A 20202-nucleotide genomic window follows, 5' to 3' on the forward strand; every position below is an offset into this window, starting at 1 on the left:
GAGCTCCAAGGAGTGTTGAATATTTGGGCTTTGTTGAGATTGTACCTGGAATATGGTGTAAAATCCAGCTCCCCATAATAACGTCGGTTATACAGACCAAAGAGCAAACTGTTGGAGGAACTCAGTGGGTTGGGCAGCATCTGTGGAGGGAAATGGACCGTCAAATTTTGGTCTGAGACACTCCCTCTGGGCTGAGAGCAGACGGGAAAAAGTCAGAGAAAACTAGTAAGAGTTGGGGACGGGGCAAGAACTAGGGAATTGGAGGTGGATACAGGTGATGGGGGAGGTGGGGAGGTGGGGAGTTGGAAATAGTAACAGGTGTGGAACATGAATTGTTGTGGCAATACGGGGCAGTAGAAGATGGAATTTAGTTCTATAGAGGATTAACAAAGAGGTTAGAGAGTATTTATTTTAGAGATTCACCAGCCTGTTTCCTGGAGGGAAACAGAGATCAGCAGAACGAATGAATCGAGAAGAAACATGTGGCTGAGATAGGAGAGCAGTCGTCATAATAAACACAAAATACTCTGCAGATGCTGGGGTCAGAGCAACACGTACAACACGCTGGAGGAACTCAGCAAGTCGGGCAGCATCCGTGGAAACGAACAGTCAACGATCCAGGTTGGTAATTCAGATTCAGATTCAGATTCAGTTTACAGCTAGGATCGGAATTTCCTCAATCTGCAGTGAAGCTGAAGTCTCGGGCGGTTGGACATTGGTTGTGGGGAAATTGTCGTCTGCACCACACAGTGGGACATCATATCTACTTATGTACTTTGGAGATTATTTAAGAGTTTACTGGGGAGTTAGATGACTTTGAGCTGTGATGTTGTCTATAAGGACTTTGGTAAAGCCTTTAACAAGATCCCACATGGCAGCTGATTGGGAAAGTTCGGTCACGTGGGATTCACGGGGAGCTGGTGAGGTGGATTCACCCCGGACTCGATGAAAAGAAGCAGAGCGTGATGACTGAACATGGTTTTAGCGAATGGAGGACTGTGACGAGTGGGATGTGGGTGTCAGTGTCGAGAACTCTGTAATTCACTATTCATTCAATTGATTTGTTCATGAAAGGTCAGCAAGTTTGATAATGAATCCGGCAGTCTCGTTGATATTGCAACAGGTTACCATGAATTTCAAAGGGATCTTCTTCAGTTATGGAGATGGGCTGAGGAATGGCAAATGGTTTTCAAAATTGGGCAAGTGTGAGATGGTGCATTTGGACAGTCAAACCACGGTGGGACTGGTACAGTGAATGGGAGAGCATGGAGCATTGTGCAACAGATTGAGAAACAAAAACAAATCATAAATAGGAAATGCGGAATACATGGCTCATACACGCAAGCTCTGCTCGGATACAGGGTCTTCCACCTGAAATATGAACGTACTGTCTCTTTTATTGAGTAATTCCAGCATTTTGTTTTAGTTACGTTAAGGAATTTTTGCCAACTTGCTGTTTTGAATGCATGACGGTTCTACATTGTGTTTAATAAGGTGTCATGTAACTATCTGATAACGGCCAGGTGATATGCTCAAAGGTACTTTGATCGGAGTTTAGGTGATAATATTGATCTTAAAATCCTGCCGGAGAAGGTGTAGTGGTTCAGGACAAGATGTCACGATGCTATGTGTGACATTGCATTGTTCAGGATGTCAGAGTGTTTCTACATAGAATCAAACCATATATTACCACAGGTGTCAATGCCAGGCGATGTTAAACTGAAAGGAGACCATGAGGATCAGGCGGGACTGAGAAATCTGTACAATTCAGTGACGAGAGGAATAGATGTCACATTGGTCAGCAGAAATGTTTCAACCCACACTGCTATAACAGTTGGCCATTACTCACCATAGCGCCACCAGTGGTATGAGGACCAAAGCTGTCTGCTCAACCCATCTTTCTTTTTTTTATTAAGTGCAATCGTGAACAATAGCCAGATCAGAAATGTTGATCGGGAGACTTCCGGTGGCTGTAATGGAGTAGGTTGCACTAGCTACGTGCTCCGAAATTATTTGCTTACTTTGCTGTTTAAACCTATCTCGGTGAGAGCACCATGAGTAGAAAGCTGTCAAAAAAGAGACTAGAGACTTTGACTGAAATGATTCAACAAATATCAGAGAAACTCGAAAAATTGAATAAACTGGATGACTTGGAATCCAAGTTTGATTTGTTACAGAATTCCATCGACCTGGTTAAATCTGAACTGAAAACGCTTAGTCAGAAACTTAGAAGTATACAGCAGACTGTGAATGACCACGAAATTCGTATTAAGCTACACGAAGAATCTCTGCCGGTGTTGCAGAAGGATATCGAAGGTTTCAACAGAATTTCTAAGGAACAACTTAAAAAGTACGATGCGTTACTGAAGAAACCTACAGACTTGGAGACTAGGAACCGAAGGTGCAATATCAGAATTCTTGTGCTTCCTGGAAAACTGGAGGGTAATCAGCCTATCGATTTTTGTGCTCAAATGCTGAAAGATTTATTCCCCGATATATTATCGGAACTACCAAAATTTAAGCGCGTTCACCGAGTCACTCCCCGTAATTGGAACCCTGCCAAGCCTCGCTCTATTATCATTCGCTTTTATGACTATCAGATTAAAGAACAGATCCTTCTTGAATCAAGGAAGAAACGTATATTACAATTTCGTGATCAACAGTTTCAGATCGTTCAAGATTATCCACCGGAAGTTCTAAGAGCTAGATAGGCTTTTAAAGAGATTATGTCTGATCTTTTTAAGCTTGACTGTCGCCTTTCTCTCAGAGATCCGTGTAAACTTAAGGTTACTACTTCTGATAATAAGGTCTCTTGGTTTTCGAAGCCTGAAGAAGCTAAGAAATTTTTACAAAGTCTCCATCCTTAAATTCAACTTTGAGTTGTTTTATGTTAAATGTTTTAATTTCAGGTGTTCAATCAAGTAATTGGCCTTTTGTTGATAACAAGTTTTCTTGGTTTTACAAAGTCTTAATCACTTGTTTGACTAAGTAGCTGGCGCCTTGTTATCTTTCAAACTATGCAAAATATGCAGGCAGACAGCATCCATTTTCTCTTTAGCTGCTTTTCGCAGCTCATTTTAAACAATACGTTATATTCTCTCAGTGTTATGTAGGAAGCTATCTAAACTGCTTCCCTTTTTAATTATCTTCTATTTGTTTCTTTACTGTTTTTTGTACCCGCGAGTATATGTTGTTTTACTTATTGATTTTCCATATTTGATTTTCTTTATCTGTCTTTGCTTTTTTACCGTGACTAATTCTTATATTTTCCCATGTTTTTTTTTAAAATCGTAATTAACAAACTTATTTACTTTGATATTTTTTTTGTATATATATATTTACAACCGTTTATTCGGCGCAGCTATATATATATATATATTTTGGAGCCACCGGAGTTTTGGGTTGGGAACGTTAGAATTAGTCTTCAGCCTCTCTTGGCTGATTTCTCTCTTTGGGGGGAGGGAGGGGGGAAATGGGTTTTTCTATAAAGCTGATTGGATGTTTTTACTGTTTTACTTATTCACTATCTACATGTCTGTGATTTCCTTTTATACATTAATAAAGGTTACTTGACGGATTCTTTTATTAATATACTCAGTTTTAATGTGAAAGGTCTAAATAACCCTGTTAAACGAAATAAGATTTTCTCTTATATCCGGAAACTTAAAACTCATATAATCTTTCTCCAAGAAACCTATATTCGTCAAGATGATATTTCACATTCTTTCAAAGGATGGAAGGGTATACATTTTCACTCACCCTCTCAATCTAGATCGAGAGTGGTCTCTATCCTGTTTGATCAGAATTTATCCTTTATTCAACATAATGTAATTTCTGATACAAATGGGTGCTTTGTTATTGTTTCGGGTAGTCTTTGGAATAAACTAATCGTATTTGCGAATGTATACGCTCCAAATACAGATGACTCCTTGTTCTTTCAACGTCTTTTCTCTTTTCTGCCTGATTTGAATCTGTATTCCTTAGTGATGGGTGGAGATTTTAATTTTTGGCTTGACCCTATATTACACCGCTCTTCAAGTAAAATCCCTGTCACTAATAAATCAGTCTTACTTTTTAAACCTTTTTTATCTCAATGTGGTATTCTTGACGTGTGGCGTTTTTTACACCCCCAAGAAAAGGAATATTCATATTTATCTCAGCTTCATCATATGTACTCTTGGATTGATTATTTTTTTATAGATAGAAACTTGCTTCCACTGGTAAAATCCTGTGATTATAAGGAGATTGCTTTGTCTGATCATGCACCTGTGCTTCTGGCTTCAAGATTACCTGCTTACTCTGTACCAAATAGAAGTTAGCGTTTTAACTTATCATTGTTATCGGATAAAAAATTTCAAAAGTTTTTGGAAAACCATATTACTTTTTTCTTTAAAGAAAATTTTAAAGGAGATACTGCTGGTAATATAGTCTGGGATACTTTTAAAGCATATTTTCGTGGAGAAATTATCTCTTATTCTACCTATAGAAAGAAAAAAGCTGACAAAGAAAGGTCTGACCTAGCAGCGATATTAAAAGATCTTGATCGAAAGTATGCCCTGTCTCAAGATCCAAGTATATATAATAAGCGTATTGAAATCCAATCGAAGTATAATCTTCTGCTGACTTACCCAATTGAACGACAGCTGTTGAGAGATATAAATCAATTTTACATTCACGGGGATAGAACTGGTAGTTTATTAGCCAATCGCTTAAAATCTTTTACAGTTAATCGTCAAATCATAGAATTTTTTAAAGATAATGGAACTAAGACATCCGACCATTCTGAAATTAACAACGTATTTAAAGACTTTTACCTTAAGTTGTATCAGTCTGACTCTTCTTCAGATGATACCTATATGAACGCCTTTTCAGTAATATTAACATTCCTACATTCTCTGCTGATAGTCTAACACAGTTAGATCAGCCTATTTCCAATGAAGAAGTGGTTGAGGCTATACGTGCTTTACATTCTGGTAAGACCCCCGGACCTGATGGCTTTCCTGGGGAGTTCTATAAAACTTTCACTACATTACTTACACCTTATTTATCCTCTGTTATATCAGAGTCCTTTAAATCAGGTAAACTCCCTGAATCTTTTTATGAAGCTTTTATTTCTCTTATTCTTAAAAAAAAAATCCAGCTGAATGTTCTTCATACAGACCGATTTCTTTACTAAATGTTGATGCAAAAATTTTAGCCAAAATCTTAGCTCGAAGACTTGAAAATATTCTACCATCTATTATATCACATGACCAGACAGGATTTATTAAAAATCGTTACTCACATTTTAATATACGTCGGTTATTGAATGTGATATATTCACCATCCCAAAAAATATCAGAGTGTATATTATCCTTAGATGCAGAAAAAGCCTTTGATAGGATTGAGTGGAATTATCTTTTTAAGACCTTAGAAAAGTTTAATTTTGGGCCTAATTTTATTCGTTGGGTTAAATTAATCTACTTGTCTCCTACCGCTCAAATTATTACTAACTCCCAAATTTCTAAGCCCTTTAAATTACAGCGGGGAACTGGACAAGGGTGTCCTCTTAGTCCTTTACTTTTTGCTTTAGCTATAGAACCCTTAGCAATAGCACTTCGAGAAGCTAAGGACATTTCTGGTATACTAAGGGAAGGTACGTCTCATAAAATTTCGTTATATGCTGATGATATTTTACTTTTTATCTCTAATGTTGAAACTTCTTTACCTTTGGTTCTTTCTTTAATCTCCCAGTTTAGTTCTTTTTCAGGATATAAGCTGAACCTACATAAAAGCGAGCTGTTTCCTTTAAATGACCTAATGTCATCAAATACCAAATTTCCGTTTAAAGTTGTTACAAGTCAATTTACATATTTAGGTGTAACAATTACTAAAAACTTCAAGAATTTATTCAAAGAAAACTTAAACCCCCTTATTGAATTATGTGAAAAAGACTCTTTCTAAATGGTTTCCTCTTTCTTTATCCCTAATTGGCCGAATTAATTCGATTAAAATGAAGATTCTTCCTAATTTTTTTTATCTTTTTCAGGCCTTACATATTTTTATTCCTAAGACGTACTTTGATTCTTTAGATTCAATTTTAACCTCTTATATTTGGAATAATAAACAAGCTCGTTTAAGAAAAGTTTACCTACAAAGAAATAAAGAGATGGGTGGACTAGCCCAACCCAATTTTAGGTTTTAGTATTGGTCTGCCAATATAAGAAATATTACTTTCTGGTCCTATTATATTTATCGTAAAGATTGCCCACCATGGGTCTCTTTAGAAGTTAATTCTGCAAAAAATTCCTCTATTGTCTCTCTTCTTGGATCATACTCTTCTTTTTCAGCAAATAAAACAACAGATAACATAATTGTTAAGCATACTTTAAGGATCTGGTCTCAATTTAGAAAATTTTTTGGTTTAGCGAATTTTTCATTATCATCTCCCATTCTCTTTAATTATTTTTGTATCCCTTCCATGACTGATAAAGTCTTTAAAGATTGGGATGAATTAGGTATGAAGTGTTTTTGGGACCTGTTTATCTCAGGATCTCTTGCTTCTTTTGACCAACTGTCAAATTAATTTGCACTCCCAAAATCACATTTTTATAGATACCTTCAAATTAGAGATTTTCTACGTTTCCCATTAGCTACTTTTCCTACAGGTCCTGATAAAAATTTACTGGACGATCTTTTAAATTTAAAACCTTTTGGTAATGGTTCTATTACCTGTATCTATAACTTGTTGATTGATTCTAGACAAGACTTCTTAGATAAAATAAAAAAAGCTTTGGAGGATGACCTAAATTGTCAGATCTCTGATGATAGATGGAATAAAATTCTTAAACGGGTTAATAAGTCATCTTTCTGTGCCCGTCATTCTCTTCTACAATTTAAAGTGGTTCATAGAGCTTACATTTCTAAATAGAAGCTCTCCAGTTTTTACCCGAATGTTTCTCCACTTTGTAATAAATGCAACTCTGCTGATGCCTCTTTAATTCATATGTTTTGGTTTTGCCCTGCAATTGAAAAGTTTTGGCGGGAAGTATTTCATAACCTCTCTCAACTTTTTAGGGTCCAATTTGACCCAAATCCCCTTAGAGCCTTGTTGGGTATTATTGCAAATGAAGATATAACTTTAAATACTCCTAACCTACAGGTTTTAGTTTTTACCTCTCTTTTAGCGAGAAGAGCAATCTTGCTTAAATGGAAGGAGTATACTCCTCCTACATATCTTCAATGGCTACGTGATATTGTGTCTTATTTAAATTTAGAAAAGATTCGCTGCTCAGTCTTAAATTGGAAACAATCTTTTTATGATATTTGGGGACCCTTCCTAAATTATTTTTCCAATTTATAAAACTTAACAGTGCACAGACTTTTATGTATATCTTTATCTTCTATTCTTAAGTGAATATGTTTTTTTTTCTAATTATCCTTTGTCATCCATCAGCTTTTTTCTTTGGTAGTTGGTAGGCGGTTGACTTTTTTATATATAAAAAAATTCTTTTATGATGTATGACCTATCTTTAAATCTTTGATTGCAGAGAGGTATACATTTATATGTTATCCTATAACATTTTGATCAATTTTATTTTATTACAATATATGAATGTACACAAGTTATGTTGAGATGTATCGATGCGTTGCACTCTGTAAATCTTTTATTTCTTCTTCTGAATAAAAATATTGTAAAAAGAAAGAAATGCATATCAAGTCTAGTTCCCAAAGAGAACTGTGATAGGCCAATAAGATGGTTCACTGCTGCTCCACAATAGAACACCTTGCCTTACCGTTGACAAATCAATCCTGGTCGACGACACGTGATTGGTTCCTAAAACGGAATTGACTGCAGTATAGCTGGTAGATAGACTGGAGAATCCCGACACGGTGTACAATTCATGTAATGGGTATTGCGTGACTGTGGGTGGATGGGCGCAGGTGGATCAGGACGTGTCAAATCTTCAGTGAAGCAGCCCCAAGATGTTTGGAAGTGTTTGCCTCAGTTTAAAAACAAAACAGTGTTCTGCTTTAAACCTCATTTAACGTTTGACCCTCCTGTTACTTTTGTTTGTTACAGAGCAGCAAAAACTGATCACACCTGTCTTCAAATGGCTCAATGTTCGAGCAGTGGAGGAGTTCCAGTGGCGTCAACATCGGGAAAGGACACGGGTATGTTGCCGAATTATTTTAATTTATAAATATTCATACTCTGAGGGTTCTGCGTCTGGGTTTAATTCAATATCGACAATTCACAAAACATTTGTGAAAAATGAGCAGAGAGATGAGAGAAATAGAGAGTTAACATCTCCGGGAAACACAGTCACACGTGGAAGGAGTACAGTTACCGTCTGCTCCTGCTCCTCTAACAGATTGTGATGCACATTAAAATAGCGAGTTACTCCAGAAGACAAGACATCTTGCAGATGCTGGAAGTTTTGGGCAACACAAAGACACACAAAATATTGGCAGAACTCAGCAGGTCAGGCAGCATCCATGGAGAGGAATAAACATTTGACATTTTAGATCAGCATCACACGGAAGAGAAAGTAATGTGGCAATATCTAGAATTTCTGTCCCCTCATTTCCAGTCCGATGAAGGGCCTTGGTCCGAAACGTTGATTGTTTATTCTCATCCATTGTCATGGTCTGGTCCGTGAAGTCCGCAATCCGGTTCATGGTCCAGTCCGTGGACTCCGGACTCCGGGTCTTCTGGCTGTCCGTGTTGTATCTGGGAATATAAGTGGCCCTGAGTTCGAGAGTGGTTGCTGGTTCGTCTCGTCAGTATCCTGTCCTTGTCTCTGTGGGGTAAGTCAGGCCGTCTTTGACGTTACCCTGAGTCTGGAGCCTCGCCTGCAACCTTTCACCTTTTCTCGCTCTCAAGTTCTACCGACGAAACAAGACAAGAGCCTTGCTGTGTCTAGATAAGGAACCGCCTTTCGTTGTTTGTAACTGTCTCTGTTTGTCCAAGCCTTCACTAGATAGGTCCGGACATTTGTCGCTACCTAGCATTGGGAACTGTCTCATCGTGAACAGCGTATGAGTCCCGGCCCTACGTCCTCTTCCCAAGGAGGGGCTCTGACTCTGTATTCTGCATTCCTGCTCTCCCTCGACCAGGTCTCTGTATTTCGCGTTCATGTCTCCCAAGTCTGACCCTCATGTCCTCGTCCACGTTTGAGCCTCATGTCCTCATCCAGCCCAGGAGTCGCGTGTCCAGCCCAGGAGTCCCGCGTCCTACCCCCACGTCCAGTCCTGTTGCCTTGGCTTGTCTTGTCCAGCGTCGTTTCATCCCTTGCTTTCTTGATACACCGAGTCCTCTCCCTAGTACTTCAGTGGCGGTGTCATGCATTTGCGTCTGTTCCCTACGCCCAACTAAAGACATCTATAGATGCTGCCTGGCCTGCTGAGTTCCTCCAGCATTTTGTCAGATATCCCAGAGATTTGCTGAGGAAGGGGTTGACCAGGTAGGCAGACAGTAACCCAGAGCAAAACGGTGGTGATGGGCAGTATCAGGAGAGTGATGGTGATGGGTTACTATATTCTCAGCAATAAGCAGAGTTCTTTCAAAACAGAGAGGTATATTCACAGATACGCGAAAGAGCAGCCTTCAACAGATGGAGCTATAACCCCTTCAAAACCACACCCTGCCCCGACCGGGACCACCCATGCCCCTGCCCAAGCCCGCTCCTCCCCCCCCCCATATATATATTGGACTTTATTTAGTGATTTTTAGGTTCCAGAGGGAAAGTTGCTGCCCAATATAGAGTCAATGAATATTTATTTTTCCCATTGTACTTCACAGTGATCACTGAGCTCCTGGCAAGCTGGAATGATTTCCAGCTCCTGCAGTTGACGGACTTCTACCGGGACCGGCTGGAGCAGGCGATGGAAGGAGGGGTGCACGGAGTGAGCCTGGCGTTAACGGCCGAGAATCAGTTCAGCGGAGAGGAACATCGGGTGAGTGGGAGGGAGAATGGGTTTGAATTTTCACACATCACAGGACTGATGGGTGTTGGAACTCTCACTCATCGGAGAATAAAGCATAAAAACAAATCAGAACTAAATATATATAATTCTTAAAACGGTGAATCAGAAGGAATGATTGAAAGAGGTGTAAATACTCCAGTGGCGGCTCAATGCTCAGAGCGAGGGGAGCAGGGAACAATTGTATGAGGTTGCAATAAAGGAGTTTAAATGGAAATATTGTAGGAATTTTCATTTTGAAAAGACCGTGCAGCGTCACGGCAGGATGTCAGTGAGAACCGGGGCATTAACACTGGATGCCACAGGAGCTCCAGTGTGATCTGTTCTGGGTGGAGATGATTGTGTTACAATCTGTAACTGTAAACACTGTGGATCGGGGAATACTGCCATGTTGTAATGTGTAATCACTGAATAAACCTCCACTGGAAAAGGCAAAGGAAAGGCATCAGGTGTCAGCCAGAAATCCGCTGTCATGTTGGACACTGGCGGACTGAGGAGATGAATCAGACCATCTTTTCCGCAACTTCTCTGTGACTGCTCACTCTGTTATAAAAACCCTCCTGATTTCTTTCTTCATCTGTGATGGTTATTTTCTGATTTCTGTTTTGCACCGTCAAATCCGGTGAGGAATTATTTATGGATTTGGAGCCACGTCAATGAAGCGGTCACAGACCAGCCAGGATCTCATTGACTGGTGGACCAGGTTCACGGTGAATGTCCCTCCGTGTGCTCTGCACTCAGAATGTACAGTCCATGTCCAGACAGGATCAGCACCCGTCCGGGTGACTGCTCAGTGTGATCCCGTTACAGAGCACATCATTTACTTCTCATTCTCTGTGTGAATCTCTCAGTCCCCAATATTTTCACCGTTACTCTTCACAGAAAATCTCTGATCTCGCTGATAAGGGAGAGCGGGCGGACAGTTCTAAACTCCTCCTGAGCCTGGTGATGGAGAAAGGCTCCCGCACCCGGAGGGTGATGTGGGAAACCTTTGTGAAAATGAGGATTGGAGTCCCAAAGTTTGACAAAATACTGAAGGAAATACAGGAGCATGGTGAGAAAGCATCACTGATGAATTTAATTTTGGATTCAATCACAATTGACTTTATAATGTTATGCATTTTAATTCCTCAAATTGTTTTATTCCGAACAGGTTGTGTTCCGGTCCATCGACCTGTACCGGAGATTCCCAGAGAACTGAAAGGTAAGTGAAGAAACCGCTGTTTCCACCAATGGTTGATATTGTGTAGGGCCATGTCGTTGTTGAACCATCTGGATTTGACCAGGTAAGTGGTGGCACCATGACATAGTGCACAGTGCGACACATGGAAAATATTTGCTCGAGGGATATCTTTCTCAGGACATTATGAGGAACAACTCAGAGAGTTGGGGAGTTTTCTGAAAGGGACCACTCCTCTCTGACTCCGACAACGACAGGTCCCTCCTTCGAGCCAGAGTGGAGAAGAGGACGATCTGGAGGTGTGAAATTCTCAGAAATTCTTCACTCCGAAAAGTGAAATCCTTCCCCTGCAGCTACACAGCAACAGCCCTCATCACGTAATAACAATGAGAGCATCCATTTAATGAGAAAATCACGTAACACCCAACTGCTCTGTTCAACCCCAAAGCAGCATATGAATCCAACTCACCCTTAGTGCAAAGACTGCTAACGTTATCCAGTTTAATTTCTAACTCAATAATCCTGGGAATTCCATCAGGAGACAGTGTTAGTGAGGTTGAGATTGGGGGACAAAATCCTCAGCTCAGTCCACAGAAGCTGAAATTGATGTGATGTGTGATGGACACTGTGGAAAGGTGAGAGATAGGAATTAGGACAGAGAAACCGAGGGTTGTGGGATTGCGGCAATTAGCCTGCAAACTTGTTCTTCACTGTTCTTCATGTTGTTTGCCGAAGGAACAGACACAGCAGTGAAATTCCCACACCCATTTCTAATACAAAACCGATTCACTCTCTGATTATTTAAGAATATCATTTCTAACACTGTCACAATGTCTGAAGTAACGATTTAATCAACCAATATCTTCCTACGCTCCCCATCCCACCCGAATACATTGAACAGAGACTCCACACAACCCTGACAGGGTCCTGACACACTGTGAGACCCCACACAACCCTGACAGGGTCCTGACACACCGTGAGAAATGACACACTACTGACAGGGTCCTGACACACTGTGAGAACTGACACACTCCTGACAGGGTCCTGACACACTGTGAGACACCAAACATCGCTGGCAGGGTCCATGACACACTGCAAGACCCCACACATCTCTGACAGGTTGTGATACACTGTGAGACACCACACAACCCTAGGAGAGTCCTGACACACTGTGAAACCCCACACGGCCCTGGCAGGGTCCTGACACACTGTGAGACCCCACACACCCCTGACAGGATCCTGACACACCGTGAGAAATGACACACTCCTGACAGGGTCCTGACACACTGTGAGAACTGACACACTCCTGACAGGGTCCTGACACACTGTGAGACACCAAACATCGCTGGCAGGGTCCATGACACACTGCAAGACCCCACACATCTCTGACACGTTGTGATACACTGTGAGACACCACACAACTCTAGGAGAGTCCTGACACACTGTGAAACCCCACACGGCCCTGGCAGGGTCCTGACACACCGTGAGACCCACACACCCCTGACAGGATCCTGACACACTGTGAGACCCCACACACCCCTGACAGGGTCCTGACACACCGTGAGACCCACACACCCCTGACAGGGTCCTGACACACTGTGAGACACCACACACCCCTGACAGGGTCCTGACACACTGTGAGATCCCACACACCCCTGTCATGGTCCTGACATACTGTGAGACACACACACCCCTGACAGAATCCTGACACACTGTGAGACCCCACACATCCCTGACAGGGTCCTGACACACCGTGAAACCCCACACACGCCTGACAGGGCCCTGACAAACTGTGAGGCCCCACACACGCCTGACAGGGTCCTGACAAACTGTGAGACTCCGCACACCCCTGGCAGGGTCCAGACCCACTGCAAGACCCCATACATCGATGATAGAGTCCTGACACACTGTGCGACACCAATCATCGCTGGCAGGGTCCATGACACACTGCAGGACCCCAAACATCCCTGATAGAGTCCTGGCACACTGTGAGAACTGACACACTCCTGACAGGGTCCTGAAACACTGTGAGACACCAAACATCGCTGGCTGGGTCCATGACACACTGCAAGACCCCACACATCTCTGACAGGTTGTGACACACTGTGAGACACCACACATCCCCAGGAGAGTCCTGACACACTGCGAAACCCAACACGGCCCTGGCAGGGTCCTGACACACTGTGAGACCCCACACACCCCTGACAGGATCCTGACACACTCTGAGACCCCACACACCCCTGACAGGGTCCTGACAAACTGTGAGGCCCCACACACCTCTGACAGGGTCCTGACATATCGTGTGACCGCACACACCCCTGGCAGGGTCCATGACACACTGCAAGACCCCACACATCTCTGACAGGTTGTGATACACTGTGAGACACCACACAACCCTGGGAGAGTCCTGACACACTGTGAAACCCCACACGGCCCTGGCAGGGTCCTGACACACTGTGAGACACCACACACCCCTGACAGGATCCTGACACACTGTGAGACCCCACACACCCCTAACAGGATCCTGACACACTGTGAGACCCCACACACCCCTGACAGGGTCCTGACACACTGTGAGACCCCACACACCCCGGACAGGGTCCTGACACACCGTGAGACCCACACACCCCTGACAGGATCCTGACACACTGTGAGACCCCACATACCACTGACAGGGTCCTGACACACCGTGAGACCCCACACACCCCTGACAGGGTCCTGACACACTGTGAGACCCCACACTCCCCTGACAGGGTCCTGACACACTGTGAGAACCCACACACCCCTGACAGGGTCCTGACACACCGTGAGACCCACACACCCCTGTCATGGTCCTGACATACTGTGAGACACACTCACCCCTGACAGAATCCTGACACACTGTGAGACCCCACACATCCCTGACAGGGTCCTGACACACCGTGAAACCCCACACACGCCTGACAGGGCCCTGACAAACTGTGAGGCCCCACACACGCCTGACAGGGTCCTGACAAACTGTGAGACTCCGCACACCCCTGGCAGGGTCCAGACCCACTGCAAGACCCCATACATCGATGATAGAGTCCTGACACACTGTGCGACACCAATCATCGCTGGCAGGGTCCATGACACACTGCAGGACCCCAAACATCCCTGATAGAGTCCTGGCACACTGTGAGAACTGACACACTCCTGACAGGGTCCTGAAACACTGTGAGACACCAAACATCGCTGGCTGGGTCCATGACACACTGCAAGACCCCACACATCTCTGACAGGTTGTGACACACTGTGAGACACCACACACCCCTGACAGGATCCTGACACACTCTGAGACCCCACACACCCCTGACAGGGTCCTGACAAACTGTGAGGTCCCACACACCTCTGACAGGGTCCTGACATATCGTGTGACCGCACACACCCCTGGCAGGGTCCATGACACACTGCAAGACCCCACACATCTCTGACAGGTTGTGATACACTGTGAGACACCACACAACCCTAACAGGATCCTGACACACTGTGAGACCCCACACACCCCTGACAGGGTCCTGACACACTGTGAGACCCCACACACCCCGGACAGGGTCCTGACACACCGTGAGACCCACACACCCCTGACAGGATCCTGACACACTGTGAGACCCCACATACCACTGACAGGGTCCTGACACACTGTGAGACCCCACACACCCCTGACAGGGTCCTGACACACCGTGAGACCCACACACCCCTGTCATGGTCCTGACATACTGTGAGACACACACACCCCTGACAGAATCCTGACACACTGTGAGACCCCACACATCCCTGACAGGGTCCTGACACACCGTGAAACCCCACACACGCCTGACAGGGCCCTGACAAACTGTGAGGCCCCACACACGCCTGACAGGGTCCTGACAAACTGTGAGACTCCACACACCCCTGGCAGGGTCCAGACCCACTGCAAGACCCCATACATCGATGATAGAGTCCTGACACACTGTGCGACACCAATCATCGCTGGCAGGGTCCATGACACACTGCAGGACCCCACACATCTCTGACAGGTTGTGACACACTGTGAGACACCACACATCCCTGACAGGATCCTGACACACTCTGAGACCCCACACACCCCTGACAGGGTCCTGACAAACTGTGAGGCCCCACACACCTCTGACAGGGTCCTGACATATCGTGTGACCGCACACACCCCTGTCAGGGTCCATGACACACTGCAAGACCCCACACATCCCTGATAGAGACCTGACACACTGTGAGAACTGACACACCCCTGACAGGGTCCTGACAAACTGTGAGACTCCACACACCCCTGACAGGGTCCAGACACACTGTGAGACTACACACACCTCTGACAGGTTCCTGACATATCGTGTGACCGCACACACCCCTGGCAGGGTCCATGACACACTGCAAGACCCCACACATCCCTGATAGAGTCCTGACACACTGTGAGAACTGACACACCCCTGACAGGGTCCAGACAGACTGTGAGACACCAAACATCGCTGGCAGGTTGTGACACACTATGAGACACCACACATCCCTAGGAGGGTCCTGACACATTGTGATACCCCACACGGCCCTGGCAGGGTCCTAACACACTGTGAGACCCCACACACCCCTAACAGGATCCTTACACACTGTGAAACCCCTTACATGCCTGACAGGGTCCTGACACACTGTGAAACTCCACACATGCCTGACAGGGCCCTGACAAACTGTGAGGCCCCACACACCTCTGACAGGTTCCTGACATATCGTGTGACCGCACACACCCCTGGCAGGGTCCATGACACACTGCAAGACCCCACACATCTCTGACAGGTTGTGACACACTGTGAGACACCACACATCCCTAGGAGAGTCCTGACACACTGTGAGACCCCACACAACTCTGACAGGTTCATGACATATCGTGTGACCGCACACACCCGTGACAGGGTCCTGACACACTGTGAGACACCACACACCCCTGACAGGGTCCTGACACACTGTGAGACACCACACACCCCTGACAGGGTCCTGACACACTGTGAGACGCCACACACCCCCGACAGGGTCCTGACACACTGCAAGACCCCATACATCAATGATAGAGTCTTGACACACTGTGCGACACCAAACATCGCTGGCAGGATCCTTGTCACATTGTGAGACCCCACACATCCCTGACAGAGCCTTCCACACACTGTGAGACACCACACATCCCTAGGAGTGTCCTGACACATTGTGAAACCCGACATGTCCCTAGGAGGGTCCTGACACACTGCAAGACCCCATACATCAATGACAGAGTCTTGACACACTGTGCGACACCAAACATCGCTGGCAGGATCCTTGTCACATTGTGAGACCCCACACATCCCTGATAGAGCCTTCGACACACTGTGAGACACCACACATCCCTAGGAGTGTCCTGACACACTGCAAGACCCCACACATCCCTGATAGAGTCCTGACACACTGTGAGAACTGACACACCCCTGACAGGGTCCAGACAGACTGTGAGACACCAAACATCGCTGGCAGGTTGTGACACACTATGAGACACCACACATCCCTAGGAGGGTCCTGACACATTGTAATACCCCACACGGCCCTGGCAGGGTCCTGACACACTGTGTGACCCCACACACCCCTGACAGGGTCCTGACACACTGTGAGACCCCACACACCCCTAACAGGATCCTTACACACTGTGAAACCCCTTACATGCCTGACAGGGTCCTGACACACTGTGAGACCCCCACACACCCCTAACAGGATCCTGACACACTGTGAAACCCCACACATGCCTGACAGAGCCCTGACAAACTGTGAGGCCCCACACACCTCTGACAGGTTCCTGACATATCGTGTGACCGCACACACCCCTGGCAGGGTCCAGACGCCCTGCAAGACCCCACACATCTCTGACAGGTTGTGACAGACTGTGAGACTCCACACATCCCTAGGAGAGTCCTGACACACTGTGAAACCCCACAAATCCCTGCTAGTATCCTGACATGCTGAGATCCCGCACACTCCTGACAGGCCCTTCAAATTCTGTGAAATCCTGGACACACTTTGCAGAGTCCTAAAATACTTTTACACGTCCTTTCAAAAGATTGTATTCAGCAGTGGTGTAGCTTGCCTTCCCCTAATTCAGAATCTCTATACTCGGGGCATCGATATCGCTTTCCATAACTGAGACAGATTGTCTCTGTGTCCAGAATACTCTCCCACTGACACTTGTCCAGCTACATTATCTCCTGCCTCGTCGGGTCAACGGAAGATACAGGTTAGGCTAATAATCCTTATTGTATGGGTGGTGGTCCAGGTGAGTGAACATGATGTGATGGTTGGGACTTAAGTGGGTAGTTCATTGGATAGAGTGTTGTGGGTCATGTAGTTGGACCTTCAGAGTGGATCAGCACATTGGAAGTGTGATGATGTTGCCTTTATGAAGACTTGATTGAGAGAGACAAAATTGGCAGATCAATATTCCAGAGTTACAATTTTTCAGATAGGGAGGGGAGGTAATACATTTGGGGAGGTTTATTTGCTGCCCTGGGGAATTTCACAGCTGCGCTCAGAGAGGACATATAGGGGAGTTCAAGTACTAAGGCAATATGAGAGCATAGCAATAAGATCGATACAGTCACTGATGGGTTTTTACAAAACATCTCCCAGTAGTCATCATGAGATACAGGAACTAATATGTAGGCAAATTCTGGAAAGATGCAAAAACAGCAAGTTTGTTGTAGTGGGTAATTTTAACTTTCCCTGTGTTGCTGATGACCTTTCATTCTCTGTCCTGTGTTTCCTACCTGCAAGAATATTTTAGGAATCTCTGATGGTGGGATGTGTTCTGGGAATAATGTGTGGGATGTGTGAACTGGAAATGAGGCCAGACTGCAGCTGGTATTTGATTGTAAGCCGACAAGTTGCTGAGGTTTCAGTGGTGGAACTTTTGGGAACAGTGAACACTTCTCAGATGGTTATGAATAAGGAGAAGTCTGCAGCTTATGCTGTACCGAACATGTAATTATTTTAGAAATTAAAAGTCCCTATTGTTTCTGCCTCCACCACAATCGCCGGCAGATTATTCCACGCCCTCACCACTCTCTGCATAAAAAATCTTACCCCTAACAATCCCTCTGTACCTACCTCCAAGCACCTTAAAACTGTACCCTCCTGTGTTAGCCATTTCAGCCCAAGAAGAAAGTCTCTGACTATCCACACAATCAATGCCTCTCATCATTTTATATACCTCTATCAGGTCACCTCTCATCCTCCGTTGTTCCCAGGAGAAATGACCGAGTTCACTCAACCTATTCTCATAGGGCATGTTCCCCAATCCAGGCAATACTTGTAAACCTCCTCTACGTCCTTTCTATAGTTTCCACATCCTTCCTGTAGTGAGGTGACCAGAACAGAAGACAATACTCCAAGTGGGGTCTGACCAGGGTCCATTATAGCTGCAACATTACCTCTCGGCTCCTAAACTCAATCCCAGGGTTGATGAAGGCCAATACACTGTATGCCTTTTGAACCACAGAGTCGACCTGCATAGCAGCTTTGAGTGTCCGCTGGACTCGGACCCCAAGGTCACTCCGATTCTCCACACTGCCAAGCGTGGGGTGTGCAGCATTGGGTGTGGGAAAGATAACTTGGCGGAAGGCAGATTCCGTGGCAAAGGGTTAGATTGAGAGCAGCTCTTGTTAGGCAAATCCCCAACGGGCATGATTAAATATTAGCTGAGCAGAATTTGGGTCCGGCATGTTGCAAAGAGGATTAAAGCCAACGACGTCAATGCCTGTAGATCTTGATGGGAGATGTTGTAAATTTAATCTGAAAGGGAGAGGTGAGTTTCATGATGCTGAAATGAGACAGTCAGTTGTGGAGAGTGAAGAGGCGTGCCAAAGAATGCATTGGGATACAGATCAGTTGCAGATGCGGATGGGGAAATATCAGGTGGAGTTTAATCCAGAGAAGTGTGAGTTCTTGCAATTCAGGAGATCAAATGTATGGGGAAGTATAGAGTAAAGGTCACGACCCTGACATCATTAATGTCTACAGGGATCCTGATATCCATATCCATAGCTTTGGAGGCAGGTGGGAGGAGTTTATGGGGCCATCCTGCTAGCAGCAACTTTGTGGGCCGAATGTCCCATACCTATACTGTACTACGCAGGTCTTGTGATAGCTGAAATCCTGAGCCACCTGCTACCGAAATTCCTCGGTCTCTGCTCTCTTCTTCACCACCCGAGCTGTAATCGGCATGGTTTTCAAACTTGTATTTAAAGTCACAGACCATTAGCATCTCCCATTTCTCCCCTTTCCACAGACGTTGTCTGACCTGTACTCACATCTACACTCCAGTCCTGTGCTGTAGAGGGCAGGCCAACATGCTGCATAACTGTGGCAGGCTGGGAGGCTCTACAACGGGTAATCAAAATTGCTCAACGCATCACTGGCACCCCCAGCCTACCTTCCATCGGGGACGTACATACAAAAAGGCTCTGGAAAAGGGTCAGCATCAGGAATGATCCCACCTATCCTGCCTATGGGCTGTTTGTCCCTCTCCCATGAGGGAGGAGGCTACGTAGCATTCACAGCAGGACCATCAGACTCAAAATCAGTTACTTTCCTCAAGCAGTAAGACTGATCAACACCTCCAATGATTAAGCCACCCCTCCACTACTAACAACCCCCACCCCACCACCAGCACGGTTTGAAAATTTTCTACCAGAACCACCTGAGGTCAGAGTGACTCCTGTATCGTATATATTTATATTTATTGTGTTTTCCATTACGTTCTTTATCTGAGTTATTTTGTGCTGCATCACATCCGGAATAACAATTATTTCCTTCTCCTTTCCACGTGTATCTTCAATCTTGAATCTGTTGAGCATTTACAGCACATACTCTTTAACAGACACGAGTCTGCAGATCTGCCGTCTCAAACTATTCTCCGGAGGAACTCAGTGAGCTGAGCAGCGTCTGTGATGATGGCGGGGTGGGGGAGGGGGGGGGAGGGGTTCTGTTTGCGTTTTGTGTCAAAATGTTGACTGTCTCAA

At 45.0% G+C, this 20202-nt stretch overlaps 1 protein-coding gene across 1 annotated transcript in view; it reads left to right on the forward strand.

Moving 5' to 3' along the window:
* LOC140721299 (NACHT, LRR and PYD domains-containing protein 3-like) overlaps nucleotides 1-20202 on the forward strand; it is a 29852-nt gene that overhangs the window by 3717 nt on the left and 5933 nt on the right. The window contains exons 2-5 of the mRNA XM_073036168.1: nucleotides 8063-8154; nucleotides 9785-9939; nucleotides 10849-11020; nucleotides 11120-11170. Of these exons, the coding sequence (XP_072892269.1) occupies nucleotides 8094-8154; nucleotides 9785-9939; nucleotides 10849-11020; nucleotides 11120-11170 (439 nt within the window). The 5' untranslated portion in view covers nucleotides 8063-8093. The remainder of the gene's footprint in view (nucleotides 1-8062; nucleotides 8155-9784; nucleotides 9940-10848; nucleotides 11021-11119; nucleotides 11171-20202) is intronic.

Source organism: Hemitrygon akajei, unplaced genomic scaffold, assembly GCF_048418815.1.
Source record: "Hemitrygon akajei unplaced genomic scaffold, sHemAka1.3 Scf000053, whole genome shotgun sequence".
NCBI classification, from domain to species: Eukaryota; Metazoa; Chordata; class Chondrichthyes; order Myliobatiformes; family Dasyatidae; genus Hemitrygon; species Hemitrygon akajei.